The 24,892-nt window shown below is 41.0% G+C and overlaps 1 protein-coding gene and 1 pseudogene across 2 annotated transcripts; both read right to left on the bottom strand.

Moving 5' to 3' along the window:
• Positions 1–514: 514 nt before the first annotated feature.
• Positions 515–24,242, bottom strand: OR51E2 (olfactory receptor family 51 subfamily E member 2). Its single transcript, XM_082342183.1, is given in 6 exon segments — positions 515–1,863; positions 1,866–2,058; positions 2,062–2,220; positions 2,223–2,441; positions 16,953–17,175; positions 20,719–24,242. Coding segments are annotated over 6 exon segments (2,202 nt in total). The 5' UTR covers positions 21,678–24,242; the 3' UTR covers positions 515–1,414.
• LOC309605058 (olfactory receptor 51I2-like) lies at positions 7,545–12,087 on the bottom strand (annotated as a pseudogene). Its single transcript has one exon. The product of its transcript is annotated as an olfactory receptor 51I2-like (transcript).
• Positions 24,243–24,892: the final 650 nt, after the last annotated feature.

Below are 24,892 nucleotides of genomic sequence, written 5' to 3'. Positions count from 1 at the left end.
CCATCTTACTTTTCAAGTATAATATCTCTAATTTTTCCACATACCATATTATTCAGCTACTTTACTTGGTGTCTCTCATTGATTTTATGTACTTTTAAAGCCTCTGTTTCACTCTATTTCTGTTGTCTGATTTGATTTTTGCCATTTTTCTTTTTAGTAACACATTATTAAATGAAGCTGTTTATGATTTGTCAGGCCAAAAGAAGTATTCCCTCTTCAATGTTCCCGGACTTCTTGAAAGATCTTTAGAACTGGACCATTTCCAGTTCAGAAAAGTTTGAGTGAGACCTCTGAGTTGTATCTATTTAAGATAATAAGGTATCTTATATCACTCCTTTAATTACATTGAGCTAAGACTCCCTTGGATGCAATGGACATACATGTGAAGGGTCATTGCCTTCCACTATGTCTGGCCTTCTTTTTTTTTTTTTTTGGCCCTCTTGACATAGGCAGATCTGAACTTGGGAAAGGATTATATTATAACATTTGTTTAGGATTTCAGAGTTGATACTCATTGTTCATCTCTTAAACAAAGTACTTTCAAACTTCTTGCCCACTCCCCTGGCAACTCAGCTTTTCATCTTAGATTTGATCCAAAGGGAATGAAGCTGATGCGGAACTTGCCATTTCCCTTCCTAAGGGAGCCAACAAGGATGTAGGGCTTTTAACTCTAACAAAGTTGAAGAATGAGGGTATGGATAATCTGGAGGAGATCTGAAATGGTGTTATAGAATAGGATGCAATTGTCAGTGTCAGACTTCATCACGGAATCTGTCAAGTAAGAGGATCTCTTGGAGAAAAGGACATTCCTGAGAGGGGTTACAAGAAGAGTTAGTACTGAGGTGGGTGGTACCATATCACATGATCAACACATTTATTTATTCACTTGTTCAATAAAACTGTATGAAAAAATTAAAAATGCCTTTTTCATGTGTTTTTTCCCTAGATTTTCCTCTTTCTTAATTCATAATTTGCCTAGAAAAATCCTATATATTTTTTCAAGATGAAATCAAAACATTCTCCCCTTTGTAGAGGTTTGTCCGATCTTCCCAGGACAGTTCTGGCAAGAACGGATTTGCAGTCCCTAGTAATCTCTTGCACTGAACTTTATTATGGTATGTATAAGTCTACAGTCTAATTGTGTATTTACATGCCTTTATCCTGGCACAAGATTGTGAGTTTCTATAAAGAAATGACCATATTTAATATATTTCTCAGTCTTTAATCCTCAGCACTGCTTCTAGTACAAAGTAAATGGTGAACATCCATTTGTATCATGAAGAAGCCTGATGGTCTTCCCACTGTATTAGCATAGACTAGGAATTTTCAGTGTTTGCTGAGGGTAGCAGGTTCCTATGAGGCTATAGAAAGTGTCTTTTATGGTACCCAGACCCTGCGATATTTCATAATTACCTCAGCCTTGGTCTTTCCCCCTCAGGACCCTGAGCATGGCCTCCCTGATGGACTTGGACTTGACACTGTAGATGATGGGGTTGAACACAGGGGGCACCAACAGGTACACATAGGCAACAAGGGCATGTACAATGGGGCGCAGGTGCCTCTCAAAACAGTGGATCATGGACATGGTGATACCTGGAATAAAGAAGACAAAGACGGCCAGGATATGGGAGACACAGGTGTTGAGGGCCCGGATGCGCTCCCTGGGAGAGGCCAGCCCCAGGACCGTGGGCAGGATGAGAGTGTAGGACAGGACAATGAGCAGGGAATCTATGCCCCCAGTGGACAGTACCACATAGAACCCATAGCATATATTGATGGTGATCTCATTGCAGGCTCTTCTCATCACATCAGGCTGGAAGAAGAATGAGTGAGACAGGACGTTATTGCCAGGGCAGAAGTTTTGTGCACGGTAGCATGGGTCACAATGGCCAGCCCCATCCTGAAGATGACATTGTTTGTGAGGACAGCTGCATATCGCAGGGGGTTGGAGATGGCCACAAACTGGTCAAATGACATGGCCAGGAGCACTGAGGACTCCACCATGGAGAAAGAGTAGAGGAAGAACATTTGGACCAAGCAGGCATTGAAGCCAATGAGCTAATGGTCAAACGAGAGCACAGCCAGGGTGGTGGGCATTGTGGACAAGGTGAGGCCCACATCGGTGACCACCAGTATGGATAGGAAGTAGTACATGGGCTGGTGCAGGTAGGGGGTCCTACTCACTGCCAAGAGGATCAGGCAGTTTCCAGTAAGGGCTGGGCTACTGTGTGCATGGAGGAGAAGGGGATGGAGATCCAGCCATGAACAGCCTCCAGCCCTGGGATGCCAATCATCAGGAAAGCAGGTGGCTGGAAGAAGGAGATGTTGCCAAAGGACCAGGAAGGGAGCATACTTGTGGGACAGATGAGGTCTCCAGAAAGATGTGATCTCTTTAATCTGGGCAGACACTTAGAGGATCCAGGATGATAGGAAAGAAAATTCTAGTAATGAATCCAAATTCTAAAAATCAATTCCATAACTGGTTGTACCATTCACCAATATGTTTAAAACCTAATAATGATAACAATTTAAATCTTCACTGACTCCCTATTATATTATATTCCATATACTATGTTAATGCATTTGCCTAGATTTTCTCATTTTATTATAAAAATCATAAATTTCATTTTAAGGCTGTTCCCTCTCATCCACAGTATTGGACCCTAAGAGTCATGTCACTATTACATAATCTTATCTATCCTGCAAAAGTTCATCATCCTTAACATTGAGCTCTGGTATGAGCTGATGAAATGAAATTTCTCTGCAGGAAACAGTGATTAGAGTTCAGAGAAACTGGTCATTGTCTACTTGTTGGCCAAATTGAGGATGTGTTATTTCCATGTGCATAGGGAGAAAAGGAGAATACCTGTTTGGAGAGAGATAAGGATAATTGAATCAGATATGCAGAAAGAGGCAAAGATGAGAGTTCCTGTAGTCCCATAGAGAGAGTGTCTGAAAGAGTGAGAAGCTCCTTTTTTTCCCCCATGGAGATGGCTTTGCACTTCCTGAAACCAGGTCTTCCTAAGGTCACACGTTTTTCTTGCTCTTGATTTTGTATGATACATTTTTGAGTATAATAAATCAATTGCTTTGCACTTAAGCATTTTTGACTGAATTTCTCCATCTCAGAATCAACAGAGACTTTGGACAAGGCCATCTTCCCCCTCCTATTATACAGATGAGGAAACTGAGACTCAGCTCTAGTGGCTGACTTCTGAATGAACAGCTCATATATTATAGTCCTGGATATTGAATCTGAGTCTCTCTCATTCCAAATCCAATATTCTTTTCTGTGACCTCTTCTTTAAGTGAGACAAAGTATGTGAAAAATTGTCTTTAGTGCAAAGCACCACAGACATGATTTTTGTTGTTATTGTCTAACATGTTGTATTTCTCTAAATCTTTCACTGTATATTATTCCTTTAATCTTCACGATTATCCTGTGATGTAGACCCTGAAGGGATTACTATCCCTACTTTAGGGACGATGTAACTGAGGTTCAGGGAAGAGACTGGTTTACTTTACTCCCCTGCTTAAAACCCTTCAATCATTCCCCAGTGCACTCTGATAAAACGCTTGTGATATGATGACATATGATGATATTGACCCATCATTTTTTTAAAAAAATTTTTATTGGAGTATAGTTGATTTACAATGTTGTGTTAGTTTCAGGTGTACAGCAAAGTGAATCAGTTATACATATACATATATCCACTCTTTTTTTTTTTTTTTGGATTCTTTTCCCATATAGGCTATTACAGAGTATTGAGTAGAGTTCCCTGTGCTATTAGGGTTCTTATTAGTTATCTATTTTATATACAGTAGTGTGTATATGTCAGTGCCAATCTCCCAGTTTATCCTTCCCAACCTCTATCATCTTGTATCTGCCTAACTCTCCACCCTTATCACATAACGAGCTACCGCTTGCTCAGTACTCTTTAACCACACTGACCTTATTTCAGTTTATTAAAAAGGCCAAGTTACTTCTTCTCTTTGGGGCTTTCCTGTTCATCCAATATCCCTCTCTTTGCTTTTCTCATGGCTGGCTCCTCAGTCTTTAGATCTTATATATCATTTTCTCAGAGACCATTTGGGATGACCCTCACTAAGTAGGTGCCCAAAGCCACATACCCTACCCATTATCCTCACCCCACACGTTCTTAGTTTCCTTTATACCATTCTACACATTTTATAATGTTATGATTGCTTCTTTCCTTGAAATCTTTTGTTCTCTCTTGCTAGACTGTATGGGCCATGAATACAGAAGCCATATGGTTTTATTTGATGACGCATAGCTCTTGCATAGTGCAGTGCCTGGAACAGAGCAGATTCTCAAATATTTGCTTGTTTGAATAAATAAATGACAGAACCAATAATCAAATCTACAAACTCATGAAAGGAGAGGAAGTAAAAGAAAATTTGTGTTTCCTTATCCTCCAGATAGTAGGATCAGTGGTTGATTTTGAAGAGGAATGTAGTTAAGGTCTTATCCCAGACAATAATGCATCATAGAATCAGAAACATATTTGATTTATGGATGACTGGGCATAGAAGAAATTTCCAATGAAGTGTTTGGTTAAATGTCTAAAAAAATGAATTCATAACAGGTCAACAATGAATCTCAAGTATTTGGGTCTATCCATACTCTGAGAAGTGTGATGGGGGCTCTCACAGACATATGTGTACTTACAATCTTACCATTGGGTGATCTGCATAGAATTAAAGCTAATGGATGTCTTTTCATCAACTCATTCTACCTGCCCAATATGCCTTACATCTGTGCTCTCCTTCCCATTTTTCGGCCCCTAATTCAATTGTTCATAATCTCATCATTTCTCTTATGGTTTCTTAGGGTGGCTGCTTGGCTGGTATCATTTCTCTCTACATAAACCACCACTTCCCTCCTCTTGCAGATTTCTCGAACTGCTTTAATCAGCTCAGTTTTCCTAAGGCACCACATTGAGATTGGCATATCCCTGCTCCACTGAACTTCTTAATCATTCTCTAGGCCAGTCCATCAGCACATTCAGCTGAAGCTCTGTACTGTCACTTGGATGTACATTCCTTCAAGGCTCTAGCATCTCTGGGGAAACTGCAAGGGCAGAGACCCTTGGTTTTCTCTCCATGGTTTGTAATTGCTGGAGTAAAACTATCATACAGCATGAAACAGATATGATGCATTTCAACTTATTTTAATGTAGAGAATTAGAGAAGAGATTTCTGGACCCAGCTATGCCACTGTATCATTGAGTTGTGCTGGTTATATAAGACACATATGAGAAATTAGTCAAGTTTTGATGAACAATGAATTCCCTCAACTCTGAAACAACATCGTGAGATAGATCTTTCTCCATGTATATCAGTGAATACACTGAGGCTTGGAGAAGTCAAGTGTCTAGTGAGGAGAGAGCGTAAAATGATCTAATCTTGGTTCTGCTTGCCACAAAATACCTTGTTCTTCCAAATCTGTTTGTCACAGATTGCACCCTGGTGCCAAGCTTACTAAAAATTTGTCAGTTTCTCCTTATGGCGCTCAATTTCCTCATCTGTAAAAGGGAACTGGACTAGATTATTCGTCTTTCTAATTCTGGCATTCTATGATTGCAAGATCCAGTGTTCCTGAAATAGAGTTATTTTTTACTTTCCCACCTCTTTACTTTATTCTGTTTTCTTTCCCTCCTCTAAGGTTTACCCTTCCCCTAAGGTTTTCTTGCTCCTAACCTTTTGTTTTTGCTAAACAACCCTCCCCCATGCCCAACCGTTTTTTTCTTCCCTGCTATTTGTTCATTCATGTCTCTTAGGAACCCCATTCAATCATTCAGTCATTTACATGGTAATTTCTGATTTCTCTCTCCTCTCAGCTAGCTTGAGCTTCCCAAGAACAGTACTTCTGATTTATATTGATAAGGCTCCATTCAGCACAATGTATGGTATATCTTGGGAATTTGGTTGTTTTGATGAATGAATGAATGAAATTTTTACTAGAGAGATTTGCAGACTATGCTTGTGTGTTGCCAAGCATGAACATTTCTATTTTTCTAGAATGGCAGCCCAGAAGAGATGTTGTATCCTTAACCATTACCAATTCAGATCATCAATATAGGAGTCATTCTTAGAAATAGAATCTGGGACTCTGAGCCCTTCTCTGAGCTAATCAGAAGCCTCAGCAAGAGATTCTCCTTGATCTCTCCCTTATGCAGAATATGAAACTACCACTGAGGATACTCAATACCCCCTGTCTCCATATTTCTCTGCTACCTCTGCCTTCTGTCATTTATTTCTATTTGACTCTTATTTTGGAGGAGGAGAGGAGGAGGTAAAAGAGGTGCCCTCCAGGACTCTGGGCGTAGAGAAGGGTCTGAGTCTCAGCCCTGGCTGCTCACCCTGGCTGCTTCCCCAGGCTGTTTTGTGGTACCATATCCTATAGAAGCCCAGGAAGACCCTGCAGCCAACTCACTCCCCTTTTATGCTGCTGCAGGGAAATGCAGCCCATCTCCAGGGACATCAGGCTTTGTGTCACAGAGAAATTACTCTCTACTGAGCTTCACCCCTGGGATGGGAACATGTGATGAGAGGGTAAGGAAGATGGAGGAGGCTGAAGGGGGCTCTCAGGAGAAAGGAAAACCCAGGGAGATTAGAGACATAAGCCATCAGAACTCTCTGGAATGTAGAGACTCTTTGGTTATCTAGCCCAGCCCTCTCTAAGACATACTTTCAAAAGGTTCACTGACATGCTTCAGTGACCCATCTATACTGTTCACCTCATTTTTAAAAAGAGTATCTTTCTATTTGCTGGAAAGAGGCAGAGTTAGCCAACATGGGAGTGAGACTACTTGTGACTAATAGCTAGATGGAACACTCAGTAGGTCATGAGAAAAGAAGCAATGACTATGTCACAGAAGGAAAGATGCTTTTCACCAAAAGGGCTTTCAAGAACTGAAGGAACATGATGTTTGGACATGGATATTGAGATAATTAACCAAGGTTTTGGAAACCAGGAAGTGGTAAGTACTCTGAATACCCTGGTAAGACACATGCACATCACAGAGTGGGAGATAAAGTCCTCAAATATTAGGCCGCCTGACACATCAGTGAAGTTCTTATAGGTTTAGTGTTCTGTGTCCTGTCAGCATACCTTCTCCAAGGTAAAGGGCATGTTATTGCACCTTGCCCTTCCTACTGCGGCGAGCGGGGACTATTCTTTGTTGTGGTGCGCGGGCTTCTCATTGCGGTGGCTTCTCTTGTTGCGGAGCACGGGCTCTAGGCGTGCGGGCTTCAGTAGTTGCAGCACGTGGGCTCAGTAGTTGTGGCTCACGGGCTCTAGAGCGCAGGCTCAGTAGTTGTGGCTCACGGGCTTACTTGCTCCGCGGCATGTGGGATCTTCCTGGACCAGGGATCGAACCCGTGTCCCCTGCATTGGCAGGCGGATTCTTAACCGCTGTGCCACCAGGGAAGTCCCCCTTGGGTATTTTTCATATATATTCAAAGGTGAGATGTTTGAAGGGCAAGACCATTTATAAATCATTTCTGTGTTCCTGGTACTTAGCATAGGACCTGAAAAAAGTTAGCATTGAGAAAATATATGTGAAATAAATGAGAGAATAAATAAATGAAAGTCTCTCATAATTATCTATCACCTTTTTTCCCAGATGCCCAAAACGAAGCTATGTGTGGGACTTGATCTATCCAGAAGTTTATTTTTTTGGTTTACCAAACTCTTTTCAGGGCCCCAATCCTGCAGGCATCCTGCATCATCAACTTTGACCTTTCCCCCTCAGGACCCTGAGCACGGCCTCCCTGATGGGCTTGGACTTGACACTGTAGATGATGGGGTTGAGCACAGGGGGCACCAGCAGGTACACATAGGCAACAAAGGCATGTACAATGGGGCGCAGGTGCCTCCCCAAATGGTGGATCATGGACATGGTGATACCTGGAATAAAGAAGACAAAGACGGGCAGGATATGGGAGACACAGGTGCTGAGGACCCGATGCGCTCCCTGGGAGAGGCCAGCCCCAGGACCATGTGCAGGATGCGAGTGTAGGACAGGACAATGAGCAGGGAATCTATGCCCCCAGGGGACAGTACCACATAGAACCCACAGAGGATGTTTATGGTGATGTCAGCACGGGTTCTTCTCATCACATCAGGATGGAAACAGAATGAATGGGATAAGAGGGTCTTATTAGGGCAGAAGTTCAGACATTTAAGTAGGAATGGCACTGGGAAGAGAGACAGGGTAGCACAGGCCAGAATGGCCAGCCCAATCCTGATGATGACATTGTTTGTGAGGACAGCTGCATAGCACAGGGGGTTGGAGATGGCCACAAAACAGTCAAAAGTCATGGCCAGGAACACTGAGGACTCCACCACAGAGAAGAAGTGGAAGAAGAACATCTGGCCCAGACAGGCATTGAAGATGATGAGCCGGTGGTCAAACCAGAACCCAGCCAGCGTGGTGGGCATTGTGGACAAGGTGAGGCCCACACCGATGAGGGCCAGCAAGGACAGGAAGTAGTACATGTGCTGGTACAGGCTGGGGGTCCTCCTCACAGCCGAGAGGATCAGCTAGTTTCCAGTGAGGGCCGCAGTGTACATGGGGGAGAAGGGGATGGAGATCCAGCCGTGAATGGTCTGCAACCCTGATGCCAATCATTAGGAAAGCAGGTGGCTGGAAGAAGGAGATGTTGGCAAAGGACTGGGAAGGGAGCATCCTTGGGGCACAGATGAGTTCTTCAGAAAGAGGGGACCTCTTCTATCTGGGCAGAAAACTAAGACAAGACAAAAACATTGGAAAAACACCAGCTCTGATATAAGGTGACATGGGTTCACACACAACAGCAAATATGAAATGTGAAAGAGATTAAAAAATGTACTCCACCTAAAAGAAAACTAGAGAATAAGTATAATTTAAACCCACTGACTACAAAAGTAGCATTTCATATGTGAAATGCTGATCTCTTCACATATTGAAGACAGCAGTACTTTCTTTAAAAATGTGAGATGATCGTAAAGAGTCTAATAAAAAACACTCTATTTTTAAACAAGAAGCAGTGGCCTCATGGAAATAAATTGCAAACATACTGTGGAAGCCTGAAGGGTTGACAGCATGGGCTTATTATAACTGTTTTTCTTGGATTTTCCTTTAAAACTCAATACAAAACAAAACAAGTAAATAAGCAAACAAAAAACTCTTTAAAGGTAGGTTAATAAAAGAATGTAAGGGAAACAGCCTCACAAATATCTTTTAGCAGAGATGAAAAATCCACCAAAAATAGGTCAGAGAACTACAAGGGGCTTTAGTCTGAATCCTGGGGTCTACAGTTATGTCATATCTAGCCAACATAATCAACTCACTCTGAAAGTAGGACTGACCTCTCTTTTTTTCTTTATTTTAGGAGGGTGACAAGCATTGTGCCTCTAGAGCAGAGGATTGTGCATATTCTGGTCGAAGCCTTTTAAAGAAAATACAGTGAAGTAAAGTTGCTGACAGTGTAGTTCTGGAGTCCTCCATCCCTTCTCTCTCAGACACTATTTCTAAGCACATATCCAAACCTGATGGAACTCACTCCATTCAAAAACAAATAACAGAGAGGTTCCAACACAGAACTTGTGCAGACATATTTTGTAAACAATTATAAGGGATAAAACAAGTTAAAGATATGTAAAAACACTCTTTGAGATAAGGAATTATTCAAAAGAGAGAGGAAAATTCTTTATAAAATTTTTTGAAATAAAGAAATCATGAACCAAATTAAGCTTTTTGATATTAGAGTATAAAATGGGTTGATAATACATAAGGAAAATGAATACCAGATGCCGAGAGAACTTGACACTTCCCCTCATCTACTCCCTCTCTGCAGAGACTACGAGGACAGCTCTCCCTGGAAATGTGGACTCGGATTCCACTTCTTCTCTGAGTTGTAAGCTTCCTGACCCTCAGCAAGGTAGCCTCCTTGAGAGCCTCTTCTCAAGATGGCACTACTGTCTCCTATTGTTCAAGACTGGTTATTTCTCTTTCTTCTGCCTGACTTCCAGACCTTTCCCACTGTTACCTCCCCCTGGATGGTGGAGGGTGAGGTGCTGGTGGCCACCCATCCTGGAAGTGGAGAAGAGGGTGTGTTGAGGGCCCAGGTTACTCAACCTGGCTGTTGTCCCCAGCTGTTCTGCCACTCCGCATCCTGCAAGAACCCAGGATGTCTTTGAGATGTTTAGCTGCGGTGCCTATCTCCAGGGAAGGCCAGGCTTGGGCCACAGAGGAGTCACTCCACTCAGGTCCCTGAGGAGTGAACAAGTTGGGGCTAGCTTTTGGAACCAGGAAGTGGTTGGAGGAACCAAACAATAAGGGGGAAAATGAGACAGACTCATAGATTCTACAATACCCCACCAAGTTTAAATGATCTTCAAAGACTATCAGCTTTAACAGCCCGTTTGCATTTGAAACCCTTCCAAGACAATATTCCTGAAGACAGCCTCCTCTTAGCCAGGCCCCAGGATGAATCTGGCAGGAGCAGCCAGTTTTTGTAGAGGGTGGGGGCTATGGAGTGATGTGTTGGGAGCCTAGTAGTGTTGGCCTAACCCAGGCAGAGGGAATCAGGGAAGGCTTCCTAGAGCAAGTGGGGAGAGGGCAGACTTCTGAAAGGCCCACAGACCCTATTCTAAACTCTCAGGTCTCATTCTGGGACAGACTCCATGACTCTAGGCTTGTAGCTCCAGACTGGGGCTACCACACACTCTGCCCACACTCCTATCCTGGGGCTGAACTGCTGAATCCAACAGGTTCAAAAAGGAGGGAACTTAGTGGAAAGTATATGAACTGCAGAGCCATTAAGAACCGGTTCAGTGCTTCCCTGGTGACGCAGTGGTTAAGAATCCGCCTGCCAATGCAGGGGACACAGGTTCAAGCCCTGGTCTGGGAAGATCCCACATGCTGTGGAGCAACTAAGCCCGTGCGCCACAACTACTGAGCCTGAGCTCTAGAGCCTTCGAGCCACAGCTACTGAAGCCCGTGTGCCTAGAGCCCGTGCTCTGCAACAAGAGAAGCCACCGCATTGAGAAGCCCGCGCACAGCAACGAAGACCCAACACAGCCATAAAGAAAGAAAGAAAGAAAGAAAGAACTGGTTCAAGTTCTTCTCTGTTTCTTGCTCAGTTTCTCACCACATACAAGTTCTATGTCCCTTCTTTCTCACTTTCTTGAGAGCTCTGACCTCAGCTTTTTCCTATATCAATTTGGACTACAGTCATTCACCTGGAGCTGCTTTCTATGAACACATTTGACTTTTCTCCTCTGATTTTGGCTGCACTCTCCCACCTGAACTGGGCCCAGTCTGTCTCCCTTTCTCCTCCAGAGGTGATCAATAAACTTAGGAAAAATTACTCAACTTTGAAATCTTACATTCAAAGTCATGGTCATTAACCTGAGCTGAGACTTTAACAGTACTCCATAATTTTCCTTTCAGTTTTTAAATTGTCACCATTCTTCTCAAGCTGTTTATCCAACCTGCCATCTTACTCTCAGTAGCTAATTTGTTACTGCTCCTAACTTCACAGTGAGAAATAAAGGCCATCAAGTGTGCCATCTCTAAGAGTCTTGCCCAGCCCATCTGCTCTCTTACCTGCTTCCACTCCTACAGCCACACCCTGCCAGAGAGACCATTCTAAAGCGTGTGTGTTTCATGTCAACCCCATCTCCATCCTTTTAACCACTTCTTTGTTGGCTGCCCGTCACTTACAGCAAAGAATTCTGAATGCCATAGCAGAACCTGAGACACTTTAAGATTTTTTAAAAAATCTTTTTGAGCAGTTATAGATTCATAAGCAGTTGTAAGACTTAATACAGAGATCCCATGTATCCTTCACTCAATTCCCCCCAAATTAATATCTTGCAAAACAATAGTACAATATCAAAATAAGGATATCGACATTGCTACAGTCATGATACTTAAAATTTCCATCGTCACAAGGCTCCCTTATTTTTTTCTTTTATGGCCACTCCCACTTCCCTCCTTCCCCATCCCCTTTTTAATCCCTAGCAATCACTAGTGTGTTTTTTATCTCTATAATTTTGTCAATGCAAGACTGTTATATAAATGAAGTGATACAGTATATAATCTTTTGGGATTTTTTTCCCACTCAGCATAATTATTTGGAGATTTATCCAGCTTATTCCATGTATTAATAGTTCATGCCTTTTTAAAATTGAAGCATAATTGATTTACAATATTGTATTAGTTTCAGATGTCTGACATAGTGATTTGATATTTTTATACATTACAAAATGATCACCATGATAAATCTAGTTACCATCTGTCACCATACAATGTTATTGCAGTATTACTGACTATATTCCCTATGCTGTACATGACATCCTCATGGCTTATTTATTTTATAACTAGAAGTTTATACCTCTTAATCTCTCTTACTTATTTCACTCATCCCTCCACGCCTCTCCACTCTGGCAAGCACCAGTTTGTTCTCTGTATCTATGACTGTTTCTGTTTGTTTGTTTTGTTTTTTAGATTTCACATATAAGTGAAGTTATATAGTATTTGTCTTTTTCTGTATGACTATTTCACTTAGCATGATATCCTCCAGGTCCACCCATGTTATTGCAAATGGCAAGACTTCATTCTTTTTTATGGCTGAGTAATATTCCATTGTGTGTATATATATATATATATATATATATATATATATACACACACACAATAAAGAAGGATAAATGGATAAAGAAGATGTGGTATATATATATATATATATATATATATATATATATATACCACATCTTCTTTATCCATTCATTTATCAATGGACACTTAGGCTGCTTCCATGTCTTGGTTATTGTAAATAATGCAGCAATGAACATAGGGGTGCATACATCTTTTCAAATTAGTGTTTTTGTTTTCTTCAGAATAAAAACACAGAAGTGGAATTGCTGGATCATTTGGTAGTTTTATTTTTAATTTTTTGAGTAACTCCCATACCGTTTTCCATAGTGGCTGCACCAATTTACATTCCCACCAACAGTGTAAGAGGATTCCCTTTTCTACACATCTTTGTCAACAGTTGTTATTTGTTGTTTTTGTTGATAGCCATTCTGACTGGTGTTAAGTGGTAGTTCTTTGTGGTTTCAATTTGTTTTTCCCTGATTATTAATGATGTTGAGCATCTTCTCATGTGTCTGTTGACCACCTGTATTTCTTTTGAAAACTGTTTATTCAGGTTCTCTGCTCATTTTTTAATAAGGTTGTTTGTTTGTTTGTTTTTATGTTGAGTATATGAGTTCTTTGTATATTTTGGATATTAGCCCATTATCAGTTACATCATTTGCAAATATCTTCTCACCATTAAGTAGGCTGCCTTTTGAGTTTGTTGATAGTTTCCTTTGATGTACAAAGGAAAGCTTTTTAGTTTGATGTAGTTTTATTTGTTTATTTTTGCTTTTGTTGCTCTTGACTGAAAAGACATATCCAAAAATTATTCCTAAGATTTATGTCAAAGAGTGTACTGCCTATGTTTCTTCTAGACATTTTATAGTTTCAGGTCTTACATTTAAGTCTTTAATCCATTTTGAGTTTATTTTTGTATATGGTGTGAGAAAGTAGTCCAGTATGATTCTTTTGCATACAGTTGTCCAGTTTTCCCAACACCATTTATTGAAGAGGCTGTCTTTTCTCCATTGTATAGTCTTGCCTCCTTTGTCATAGATTAATTGCCCATTTAAGTGTGGGTTTATTTCTGGGCTCTCTATTTTGTTCTATGATCTATGTGTCTGTTTCTGTGCCAGTACCATACTGTTTTGATTACTGTAGCTTTGTAGTGTAGTTTGAAATTAGGACGTCTGATACCTCCAGCTTTGTTCTTCTTTCTCAAGATTCTTTTAGTTATTGGGGGTCTTTCTTATGTTTCCATACAAATTTTAGAATTATTTGTTCTAGTACTGTGAAAAATGTCACTGGCATTTTGATAGGAATTGTGTTGAATCTGTAGGTTGCCTTTGGTAGTATAGCCATTTTAACAATATTTATTCTTCCAATTCATGAACACATATATCTCCATTTGTTTGTCATCTTCAATTTCTTTCATCAGTCTTATAGCTTTCCAAGTAAAGGTCTGTTACTGTACTTCCTTGGTTAGATTTATTCCTAGGTTATTTTATTCTTTTTGATGTAATTGTAAGTGGGATTATTTCCTTAATTTCTGCTGGGACTCAGAGCACGGGGATTTTGTGTGTGCTCTTTAAGACCAGAGTCTCTGTTTCCTACAGCCCTCTACCTCTTCCATATGCAAATCCCACTGGCCTTCAAAGCCAGATGTTCCAGGGTTTCATCTTTCTGATGCAAGACCCCTGAACTGGAGAGCTTGATGTAGGACTTGGATATTTTTTTTCTTGGGGAGAACCTCTGCTATTGTGATTATCCTTCTATTTGTGCATTGTCTTCCCAGGGGTGTGAGTCTTGACTACACTGTGTCTCTGCCCCTCCTACCCATCTTATTGCGGTTTCTTCTTTATATCTTTAATTGTGGAAAATCTTTTCTGCTAGTCCTCAGGTCATTCTCATAAATAGTTGCTCTGTAAATAGTTGTAATTTTGGTCTACCCGTGGGAAGAAGTAAGCTCAGGGTCTTCTTCCTACTCCGTCATCTTCAATAGTTTATTCTTTTTAAGTGCTGAACAATATTGTAGGGCATGTTAAACTGTTTGTTTAACCATTCACCTGTTGAAGAACATATGTGTTGTTTCCAGTTTTTGGCTATTATTTTAAAGTTACTATAAACATTTGTGAACAAGCTTTCAGTGCAAATAATTCATTTCTCTGAGATAAATACCAGAGTGCAAATGTTCAGCCATATGTCAGTTGCATGTTTAGTTTTTTTAGAAACTACCAAAATGTTTTTCAGAATGGCTGGCTATACCATTTCACATTTCATCAGCAATGTATTAAGTATCCAATTTCCCCACATCCTTGCTAGCATTTGATGTTTTCATATTTGTAAAAAAAGTTAGCCATTCTAGTAGACGTGTATTGATATCTCACCATGGTTTTAATTTTCATTTCCTACTGGCTAATAACTTTGAACATCTTTTCATGTGTTTATTTGCATCTATGTATCTTTTCTCATGAAATATCACTTTATGTTTTTTGCCAATTTTTAATTAGTTTTTTTTCTAGTTGAATTTTCAGAGTTTTTTATAATCTTCATACTAGGCCTTTTCCGGATATGCAATTTGCATACATATTCTCACACTCCGTATAGTGTCTTTTTAGCCTTTTAACTGAGTCTTTGACATAGCAGCAATTTTTAATTTTAGTGAAGCTTAGTTTATCAATTTTTCCTTAAATGAATTACGTTTTTGGTGTCAAGACTAAGAAGGCTTTGCCCTAAATCCTGAAGATTTTCTTTTATGTTTTTCTAAGAGTTTTATGGATTTATGCTTACATCTAAAAAATTTTACATTTAGGTCAGTGATTGACTTTGAGTTAATTTATGAATGTATTGAGATATAATTAACAAATAAAACTGCAATATATTTAAAATGTACAATGTGATGATTATATATACATATACATTGTGAAAGAATTGGATTCCCACCATGCAGTTAATTAACAAATTAACTCAAATATCAATTTTTTTTTTTTGGCTGAGAACACTTAAGTTATACTTTCTTAGCACATTTCAATTATACAATATAGTATTATTAACTACAGTCATCATGTTATACATTAGATCCTCAGAACTTACTCATCTTATAACTAAGAGTTTGTATTCTTTTACCAATGTTTCCCTATTTGCACCTCCCCCACCCCAGCCTCTGACAACCACCTTTCTACTCTCTGTTTCTTTGAGTTTGACTTTTTTTCTTCTTGATTCCACATATAAGTGATAATATGCCCTATTTGTCTATCTCTGCCTGAATTATTTCATTTAACATAATCCCTTCCAGTTTCATCCATCTTGTCACAAATGTCAGGATTTTCTTCTTTGTAAAGGCTGAGTAACATTCCATATATTATATATATATAATATGTATATGTAATATACCTGTATATCACATTTTCTCTATCCAGTCATCCACTGACAGGTACTTAGGTTGTTTCCATACATTGGCTATTGTGACTAATGCTGCAATCAATATGGGAGTGCAGATATCTCTTTGAGGTAATGATTGCTTATGGCATTTTTATTTTTAATTTCTTGAGTAATCTCCATACTGTTTTCCATAGTGGCTGCACCAATTTACAGTCCCACTAACAGTGCACAAATGTTCCTTTTTCTCTACATCCTTGCCAACATTTGTTATCTCTTTTCCTTTGGATAATATCTGACATACACTACAATATCCACTATTGTTTATTTTTGTATCCTCTTCATCTTTTTACAGAGCCTAGAACATTGTAAGTTATCCTCGAACGTTTAATGTTAAATGACGTTAAAAAATAGACATTGGACATGAATTCTGGCACCAGTTGGGAGAATTCGTGGTGATCATTATTGGAAAGAATCTCAGATATGTTGATTCTGGTAATCTCTGGTCCTAAATGTGTATTGAGAGTAAATCTTTTCTTCTAATAATAAAAAAAGCCTGAGGAAATCTCTAGCCCCCAAAACAAACAAACAAACTTACGTTCTGTCCTTATTTCTTGTCAGTCCAGTGTGAGATAAATGATGTGCTGCTCAGAGATGGGGGCCACATGTAATTACTGGGGAGTGATGGGAGCTGTCCTGCTTATGGGGCAACCTCAGACACTTTGGCTCTCATGGGGAATTGGCTACCTAAACTGGTGCTGTCCACTGTCCAGGCCAACATAAACATGGCTGGGAACAAGGCAGTGCTTTTATGGTCCTCAGTCCCTGGAGACCCTTTTTCACTGGGAAAGATACTCTCACTACAGTGAGCACTTGCCTGAGACCCAGAGGTCTCTCATGACAGAGGCTGCCTGGAACTACCTCTACGAGTTGGCTCAGCTCCCCATGCACCCAGAGGCCCTCCTCCTGGAAGCCCTTCCAGATCATTGGGAAACAAAGTGCAAACACTCTCCCAGGACCGTGGTCTGTGTGAACAAGCAACAAGCAATGGTCATAACTCCCCTTTAGTTTGTCACCTTCTAGGATGCAATCACATTTTCCAGGGACAGCTTTGAAAACTATGGCCTTTCTGTTGATCTTCCTCCTGTAGTGCATAAAATCAGTCATTTCAATCCAATTTGAATCCCATGTAAGTCCCACCTCCCCTATCTACTACACTCCCTTCCTTTATCCCATCTCCCAATCTTAGTCCTGGTACGGGTGTAAGAGAGAGAGAGGAAAAAAGCCCAGGTCCTAAACTCCAAGCTCCCAGGCTAATGTAATCAGATGAGTGTTTAAAAAAAATCTGCGTGTCTTGCTTGCCAAAGGCAGAAACCCACATTTCTATCCCCTCAATTGTCCCTGAGAGGCAGGAATTATTATCCACCTCCTCCCTGATGATGATGATAATAATAATAACAAGCATTTACTGAGTTCATACTATGTATTAAATATTGCACTAAGCGTTGTGCATGGATAATTGCACATAATCCTCACAAAATCACTGAGGGGTCGATTCTATCGTTGCTCTTAATAAACAGAAGAGGGAAACGAACCTCACAGGGAGTGAATTGACTTGACGAGTCAGAATGGTTTGCTCTCTTTGTTGAAGGGGCTTCCTTTCAGAGAGCCCGTGAATATCTCCTGGGTGGAAAAGCATCAGTCTTTGAGAGAAGTTTGGATTTTTGGAAAGAGCTATAATTGGCAGAATCAGGGAGTAGGAGATCAAGTTGATAAATACTGTGTTTGGGTAAATAGCATGTGTGACCTCAGGGAAGGGGGCTGGTTTTCTTATGTGGGTTAGAAAGCAGTTCCCAAGGAGACCCTGGAGAGCTTCAGACTTGCAGGACCTTTAGAATTGTTCCTGGCTTCTTAATGTTCAGAGCACATAATATTTAGGATGGAGATGGGATTTAGAGTTTATCTAATTTAATCATCAAGTTTACAAACTTCGTTCAAAGAGATGTGATGTGATTTAGACAAGGTCACCGCTTAGTGGCAGAAGAGGGGTTCTGATCTCCTAAATCTCAGCCCAAGGATCTGCCCTCCTCTCAATATGGGAATTAAGTATCTTCCTCTTTGGGATACTTTTTAAAAAAACCTTAATAATATATTTTCTTTAACCCAGTGTATCCAAAATGCAATCATTTCAATATGTTCTTGTTATTAAATTGATGGTGATATGTTTTATATTCTTTCTTTGGTAATTATTTATCATAGCAAAACATACATAAAATTTACCATTCTAACAAATTTTTTTAGGTGTACAATACAGTGAGATTAAGTATATTCACATTGTTGTGCAACCATCACCACTATCCATTTCTAGAACTTTTTCATCATCCCAAACTTAGTACCCATTAAACAATAACCCCTCATTCTCCCTTGCCCCTAGCCCCTGGTAACTTCTATTCTACTTTCTGTCTCAATGAATTTTTAGTACCTTATATAAGTGGAATCATACAATATGTGTCATTTTGTGTCTAGCTTGTTTCACTTAGCATCATGTTTTCAGGATTCATCCATGTTGTAGAACGTATCATTATTTTGTTCTTTTTTACGGCTGAATAATATTCCATTGTATGTATATACTAATTTTGTTTATCCATTCATATGTTGAAGAACACTCGGGTTATTTCCACATTTTTGGCTATTGTGAATAGTGTTGCTATGAATATAACTCTTTGGACTACTTTTAAAAAAATGAAAATCTTAGGGCAGAGGGAGGGGTAGGGGAGACAGCAATAGACTATGAATAAATTGTATTACAGTGAACAGTGAGGAATTTGGGAGCACGAGATACACACTTTATTAAATTGTCATCCTCTTAGGTATATGGCAATAGCCAGGAGGGTATGATTCTAGGTAGAGTAATGCACAGGAAAATAAAAGAGGATGGAAGTTGTGAGGAGAGACATAGGTGGTTCAATCTCATAAAATGAGGCTCCTGACCTCATTATTTGGGGTGAGGCCTAATACCTGAATCTCCACTTTTGCAGAGCACGAGCACCCCTTTGTTTCTTTAGGGAAATCATCCATTTCTTCCATTTTGTCTCTTTCTCTCAGCCCTGATCTTTTTGCATTGATTAGCTGCAAGACTTTGGAGCCTATTCTACTGCCTCTGGGCAGGGAATCACAACTGGATGCTCACAGATACATATGTTAGGAAGACCCTTCTCCAGGAGAGAGGTCAAGAGTCCGAGGTTCCTTCCTCCTAAGAAAGAGCTCACAGGTTGGAGTCTCCCCCATGGTTTATCCACCCTAATCCCCCACCTAAGATTTGTTCAGTGAAGCTACTGAGGGAACACATAGGCCCAATGATTGCCTTCAGATTTTAGCTTCTCATCAGACCTTCTCAACTATACAATGGGAATAGCCCATCTTGAGAAAAGATGCATTCAGATTTCTGCACTGGTGGGAAAGAAGACCAGGGAACCTCTCACATCTCCAAATCTGAGTTTATGGGATTCTATAAACATGAAAGAAATAGGTATTACACTTAGTAAAATTTAAAATAAAATTTATAATATCTTATACCTAAGTTGAAACTCAGACATTGGAAATGTTTGACAGACACAGAATACACTTAAAAAAAGGGAGACATGATTGAGAAGATATATTCTCCCTTAATCTGGAAAGAAGCAGGCTGTAGAACGTGAAGGGTCACTGTAAAACATGAAGAGTCACCTAGATTTGTTGCTCACAACAGGGCAGGGTTACCTCTCAATACAGATACAGTCATTCACCTCATAAGGCACACAGCAGAGAGAAAACAGGATTTACACAGGCTGAGGAAATAAATGACAGATGTTAAACAGGAAGCAATATAGCATGGGCATTAAATAACTGTATTTGGTTATGAAATTTAATTTCAGATCATGGCACAGCACCCACAAACTGTGTGACTTAGTTTTCTTGTTAATGTAAACCTCATTTCTCTCACTGGTAACGGGGGTCAAAAATAGTACCTACCTCATAGGTAGGGATATTTCGTTAGAATAAATTTTCAAAAGTGAGATTACAGCATTAAAGCATGTAACATTTATTTATTTATTGACCACTCCACACGGCATGTGGGATCTTTAGTTCCCTGACCAGGGATTGAACCTGTGCCCCCTGCAGTGGAAGCGCAGAGTCTTAACCACCGGACCGCCAGGGAATTCCCTAAAGTATGTAACTTTTAAAAAGTTCTTGCTATATTTTGCCAATTACACCATCAGCTGTGATGCTCAAGGATATGTGTTTCAACACAAACTCTTTCATTGTGAATTTTCATTAATAAAAACTGTAATTTAATAGGCAAAAATGTCATGTAATTATTGTTTTACTATAGGGTTCTTGGATTACTAGTCAGAACAATTTTTCCCTTGATTCAAAGCCAATTGTACTTTTTGTCACTCTTCTTTATGTTCTTTTACTATTGATTTATTTTATTATTTAAGCTTTATACATAATAAGGATGTAAATAGTATTTTTACCTGTGGAAAAGAATTACGGTAGCCTCAACACTTTCACCCCAAGCAGAGGAAGTGTTTGGAAGCCAACCAGAGAAAAGCACTGATGTGTTTATGGGCAAATGGGATTAAGCTAACATTAGGAAATCATTATATCAAGCCATTAAGGATAAAAGTGCCGTGGTAAGGGTCACCTGCCTCCCACAGCCTGAAAGTCCTTGTCACAACTGAACTTAAACATAGCTAGCACCCGAGTTCTGATCTGTTTGGTCTTGGCACCATAAATGATGGGATTGATCACAGGAGGCAGAAGTAGATAGACATCACCCATGAGAGCATGCACAGTGGGATCAAGGCTGTTTCCAAAGCGGTGCACCACTGAGAGGCCAATGAGAGGCACATAGAAGGCCAGCACCACACCAATGTGTGACACACAGGTTCCAAAGGCCTTGGCCCGTTCTGACTTGGAAGGCAGCTGCAGAACTGTTCGTAGAATCAGAAAATAGGACAAAGAGATGAACAGGGCATCCACACCCATGACCACCAGAATGGCAGTAAGACCATAGACCACATTGGGCAATGTGTCTGCATAGGCCAACTTCATTACATCCTGGTGCACACAATAGGAATGTGAGAGCACGTTAGACTGGCAGAAGGCTAGCCGTTTGATGAGCAGAGGCAGTGGGATGAAAAAGAGGGATCCACGGGCCACGGCCACCATGCCAATCCGGGCTGTCATTCTATTGTTGAGCACTGCGGCATGGCGCAGTGGGTGGCAGATGGCTATATAGCGGTCAAAAGCCATGGCCAGCAGGATGGTGGACTCAATGGCTGAGAGAGCATGAATAAAGAACATCTGGGTCACACAGGCGTCAAAGGTAATCTCCCGGGAATCAAACCAGAAGAGGGCTAGGATCTTGGGCATGGTGGATGTGGACAAGGCCAGGTCGATGGCTGCCAGCATGCAGAGAAAGAGGTACATGGGAACGTGCAGGCTGCGCTCCATCTTTACGATGAAGACCACGATGCAGTTTCCAAACACTGCCACGGCATACATAGAAAGCAGGGGGAAGCCGATCCAGAAATGAGCTTCTTCTAGTCCTGGGATACCAATAAGCACAAAGGTGGTATGTGTGAAGTTGCAGGCACTCATAGCTGGCACGGAGAAGGGGGCGCTGGAGCAGGTGAGGTCACATTGGCAGCCTGCTAGCCTGTTAGGATAAGGAGTACAGTCAGAGAGGCTGGCCCTGGAGACCTGGCAACTGAATGCACCTTAGCTCTCCCCCTTTACTCTCTCTTCCTGCTTCTCCAAGTCATTTGGGCTCTCTCATAAGAACGCTCTTTGAAGCCTCCTGCCAAAGAGGAAAGTGACAGCTCAAATTCATTTATCAATCACTACTCTCTAAATCCATTTACATTTGTAAAAGGGAACCTGGAGAGAACGATGCTTATCTCAAAATCTATCCTTCCCAAGTTCCCTGGACTCCTTATCCTGGCCCATACCTTCACTGTCTGCATACTGGGCTGACCTTTTCTCAGCTAGGTGCTAAGGGATACCTTACCAGGAAACTCCTCCTGAGAGGCTGTGTTTTCCTTCTACCCTTCCTTTCCCTACCCTTCCCTTCCCTTCCCTTCAATCATTCATCGGTTCTGTAAGCATTTACTTATAGGACTTATTATATATGGAGGCTATTTGATAGATGCTGATGATACAGAGTCAAAGACACATCTTTTGTCCTTCAGATGCCCTGTCTAGGGTGAAAGATAGACAAGTAACCCAAATATTAGAATCTTGGGATAAGTGTTAGCAAAAGATGTGCATTTAATGCATGGGAGGGTGAAAGGCACGATCAGAGGAACCTTCCTGAAAAAAGATGGTCCTTCTGTTTAGTCTTGAAACATGAGTAAAAATTAAGCAGACAGAGAAAGGAATAAAAGGTGTTCCAAACAGTGGGAATAGGGAGGTTTTTGGTTTTGTTTTGTTTGCAAATCTTCAGGATTCCAGGTCCCCAGGTCTAAGGTCAGTGGAAGAGGAAAGAAACACAATTGTGATTAAAAATAAAAATAAAAACAAAAAAACACAAAATAAAAACTAAGAAAAAAAGGCCAAAATCAATCTCTTAAGGTAACAAGGAAACTTATCTGGGGTCATCAAATGAAAGGCAGTAGCTCCCTCCAATGACTTCCCGGGAGATGGAGGTGCTGGCAGGATCCTAGCTGCCAGGCATGGTCTCTGTGAAGGCTCTTCTCTCTGTTCCTGGCTGATGGGTTCCTCCACACTTAAAAGCTGCCTCTAAGGCCACTCTCACTGCCACAAAGAGAACTTGATTGAGTCCTAATACTCCTAGAGCTTTATCTTTCTTGGAACCTCTGCTGACCATTCATGTTATGCGAGACATTTCTGTTTTAGGAAGCCCGGTGTTGTTCTGCCTCACCCTGTTCTCTGACCTATCATCAAACTGTATCCCTGATAGGCTCCCTAGGTGCCCTGGTATTTAGAGCTAATTGTCTCTAAAGAGCTAAGGGCTTAGCTTCAAGAAGAGTTTCTGAATCTTGAGAATAAACTCTGCAGGTGTCTTCATCAGTGGTATTCAGGTTAACCTGTTCACCCCCCCAGGATTCTTCTTCACTCCTAACCTGGGTCCTTTCTGCTACTGGGACATGCTCTTCTATTTGGCCTTAGTGGAGAGAGTTTGGAAAACATAGGTCTTAGAATATAATATGATAAAATGAAAACTAAAATTTTAAATTGGATTATCCTCATCTTGGATAAGCAAGGAAGAACAGATCCAAGGTTCAAAGGTCAGAAAATCCACACTTCTGTTTACTCTTTGTTCTTCTCCATTCTCAGAGCATGTGTCAAGATATTACAGCTACCTTCCTTGGCAAATATTAGATCCCAGATTTGGCCCAATCAGCTGCTGTCAGAGAATGAAAAGCCTTTTTCAGATGCAGATGCTTACGGGCATGGAGGGTAGCAAGGGGAGCACAGTAACACACTTCCCCTTTCTCAAGGCCTCTGATGCTACTGCATCAGCACCGGCAGACAGAAGGGTCTCTGCTTGTCTCAGAGTCAGATACCTCCCTGACTCTTCTCTCCGCAGGGCCCCTTTTCTGCTTTGCTGGTAACAGCCTAAGACTTGGGGCCATCATGACATCTCCCCAGTTACCTATCCCAGAAGACCTCATGTTTCCCTCCTATGTGCTCTGGCTTTCTGCCTAAAGTGACCCCTGGCCAGACCCAGTTTCAGCTTCACTTTGGTCTGAATGTGGTTGTTGCATTTACTCTCACTTGCCTTTCTGGATGTCAGCTAATTCTCTGGAACATTTCGTCTTGGCCCATAAAGGTATGTGTGGGATGCAAGGGCTTCCCCTTCCCCTGCCATGAGACACTTTGTGGGGTCTTCGAGGTCCCTTAGGATGGCAGGGACCTTGGTCTGCTTGACCCCAGTGAGGATGCACTCACTTGAATATGGTACAGTCCTGCTGAGATGCAGCTGAATCTGACTTTTCCTTTCAAGCACAGGTTTATTTATAACTCTGCCCATGAAGCCCATGGGGACAGGCTAGGGGAATATAGACTGAGGGTCCAGACAGGGGACACTATCTCCATGGCCACTTGTATGTCACTCCCACAGGCTTCCCACTGTTTCAGTCTGGTGGGTGGGGGGGAGATCACCAGGGGCCCACCACCTCTGCCATGACTCCCGCACTTACACATATAGGGCTCTAGACAATCTATTTCTGCTCTTCCAAGTAACTCAAACTCCAGTTAGCCACAGTGGTTAGCGCTTTTCCTCATCAGCCACTTTGCTAGACACAACGTGGGTAAATAGTTAGGTCCTTGGGCTCTAGGAGTTCACAGCCTCTTTACTGAGATGGGTACACAAAAATGTAGTCCCATAATTCAAAATAAGGTCACGCACCTCTTGAGCTTTTCTTTTCCCAGCTTTTCTTTCAGTTGATGACACAGACTTTGAGGTAGGGAAGCCACTTTTCATTGCACCTGGGTCACAGATAAAGAATACATGACATAAATGCTCTTTGCTTAGATCACATAGTTAATGAATTATAATATTGGTCTGAGAACCAGGTATTCTGACTCTTTATTCATTCACATTCAACAAATATTTATCAGGGGCCCACAATGTAATAAGAAAAATAGACGCCACACACACAAATCCCCAACCTCATGCAGTATTCTGGTTAGGGGGACAGACAATAAATGGAGTTGATATAAAAAGTGAAATAGGATGTTAGGTAGTCTTATGGAGAAAAATAAAGGGAAGAAGGGAGCAGATAAATATCCAGGGGGTAGTTGAAATTTTAAATGAAGCTCCTGCACAACATTATGTGCAGAAGGCCACA

The sequence above is a fragment of the Balaenoptera borealis genome (genome assembly GCF_965194805.1).
Source record: "Balaenoptera borealis genome assembly, chromosome: 11".
NCBI lineage: Eukaryota > Metazoa > Chordata > Mammalia > Artiodactyla > Balaenopteridae > Balaenoptera > Balaenoptera borealis.
This window is presented reverse-complemented; position numbering and strand designations above follow the sequence as displayed.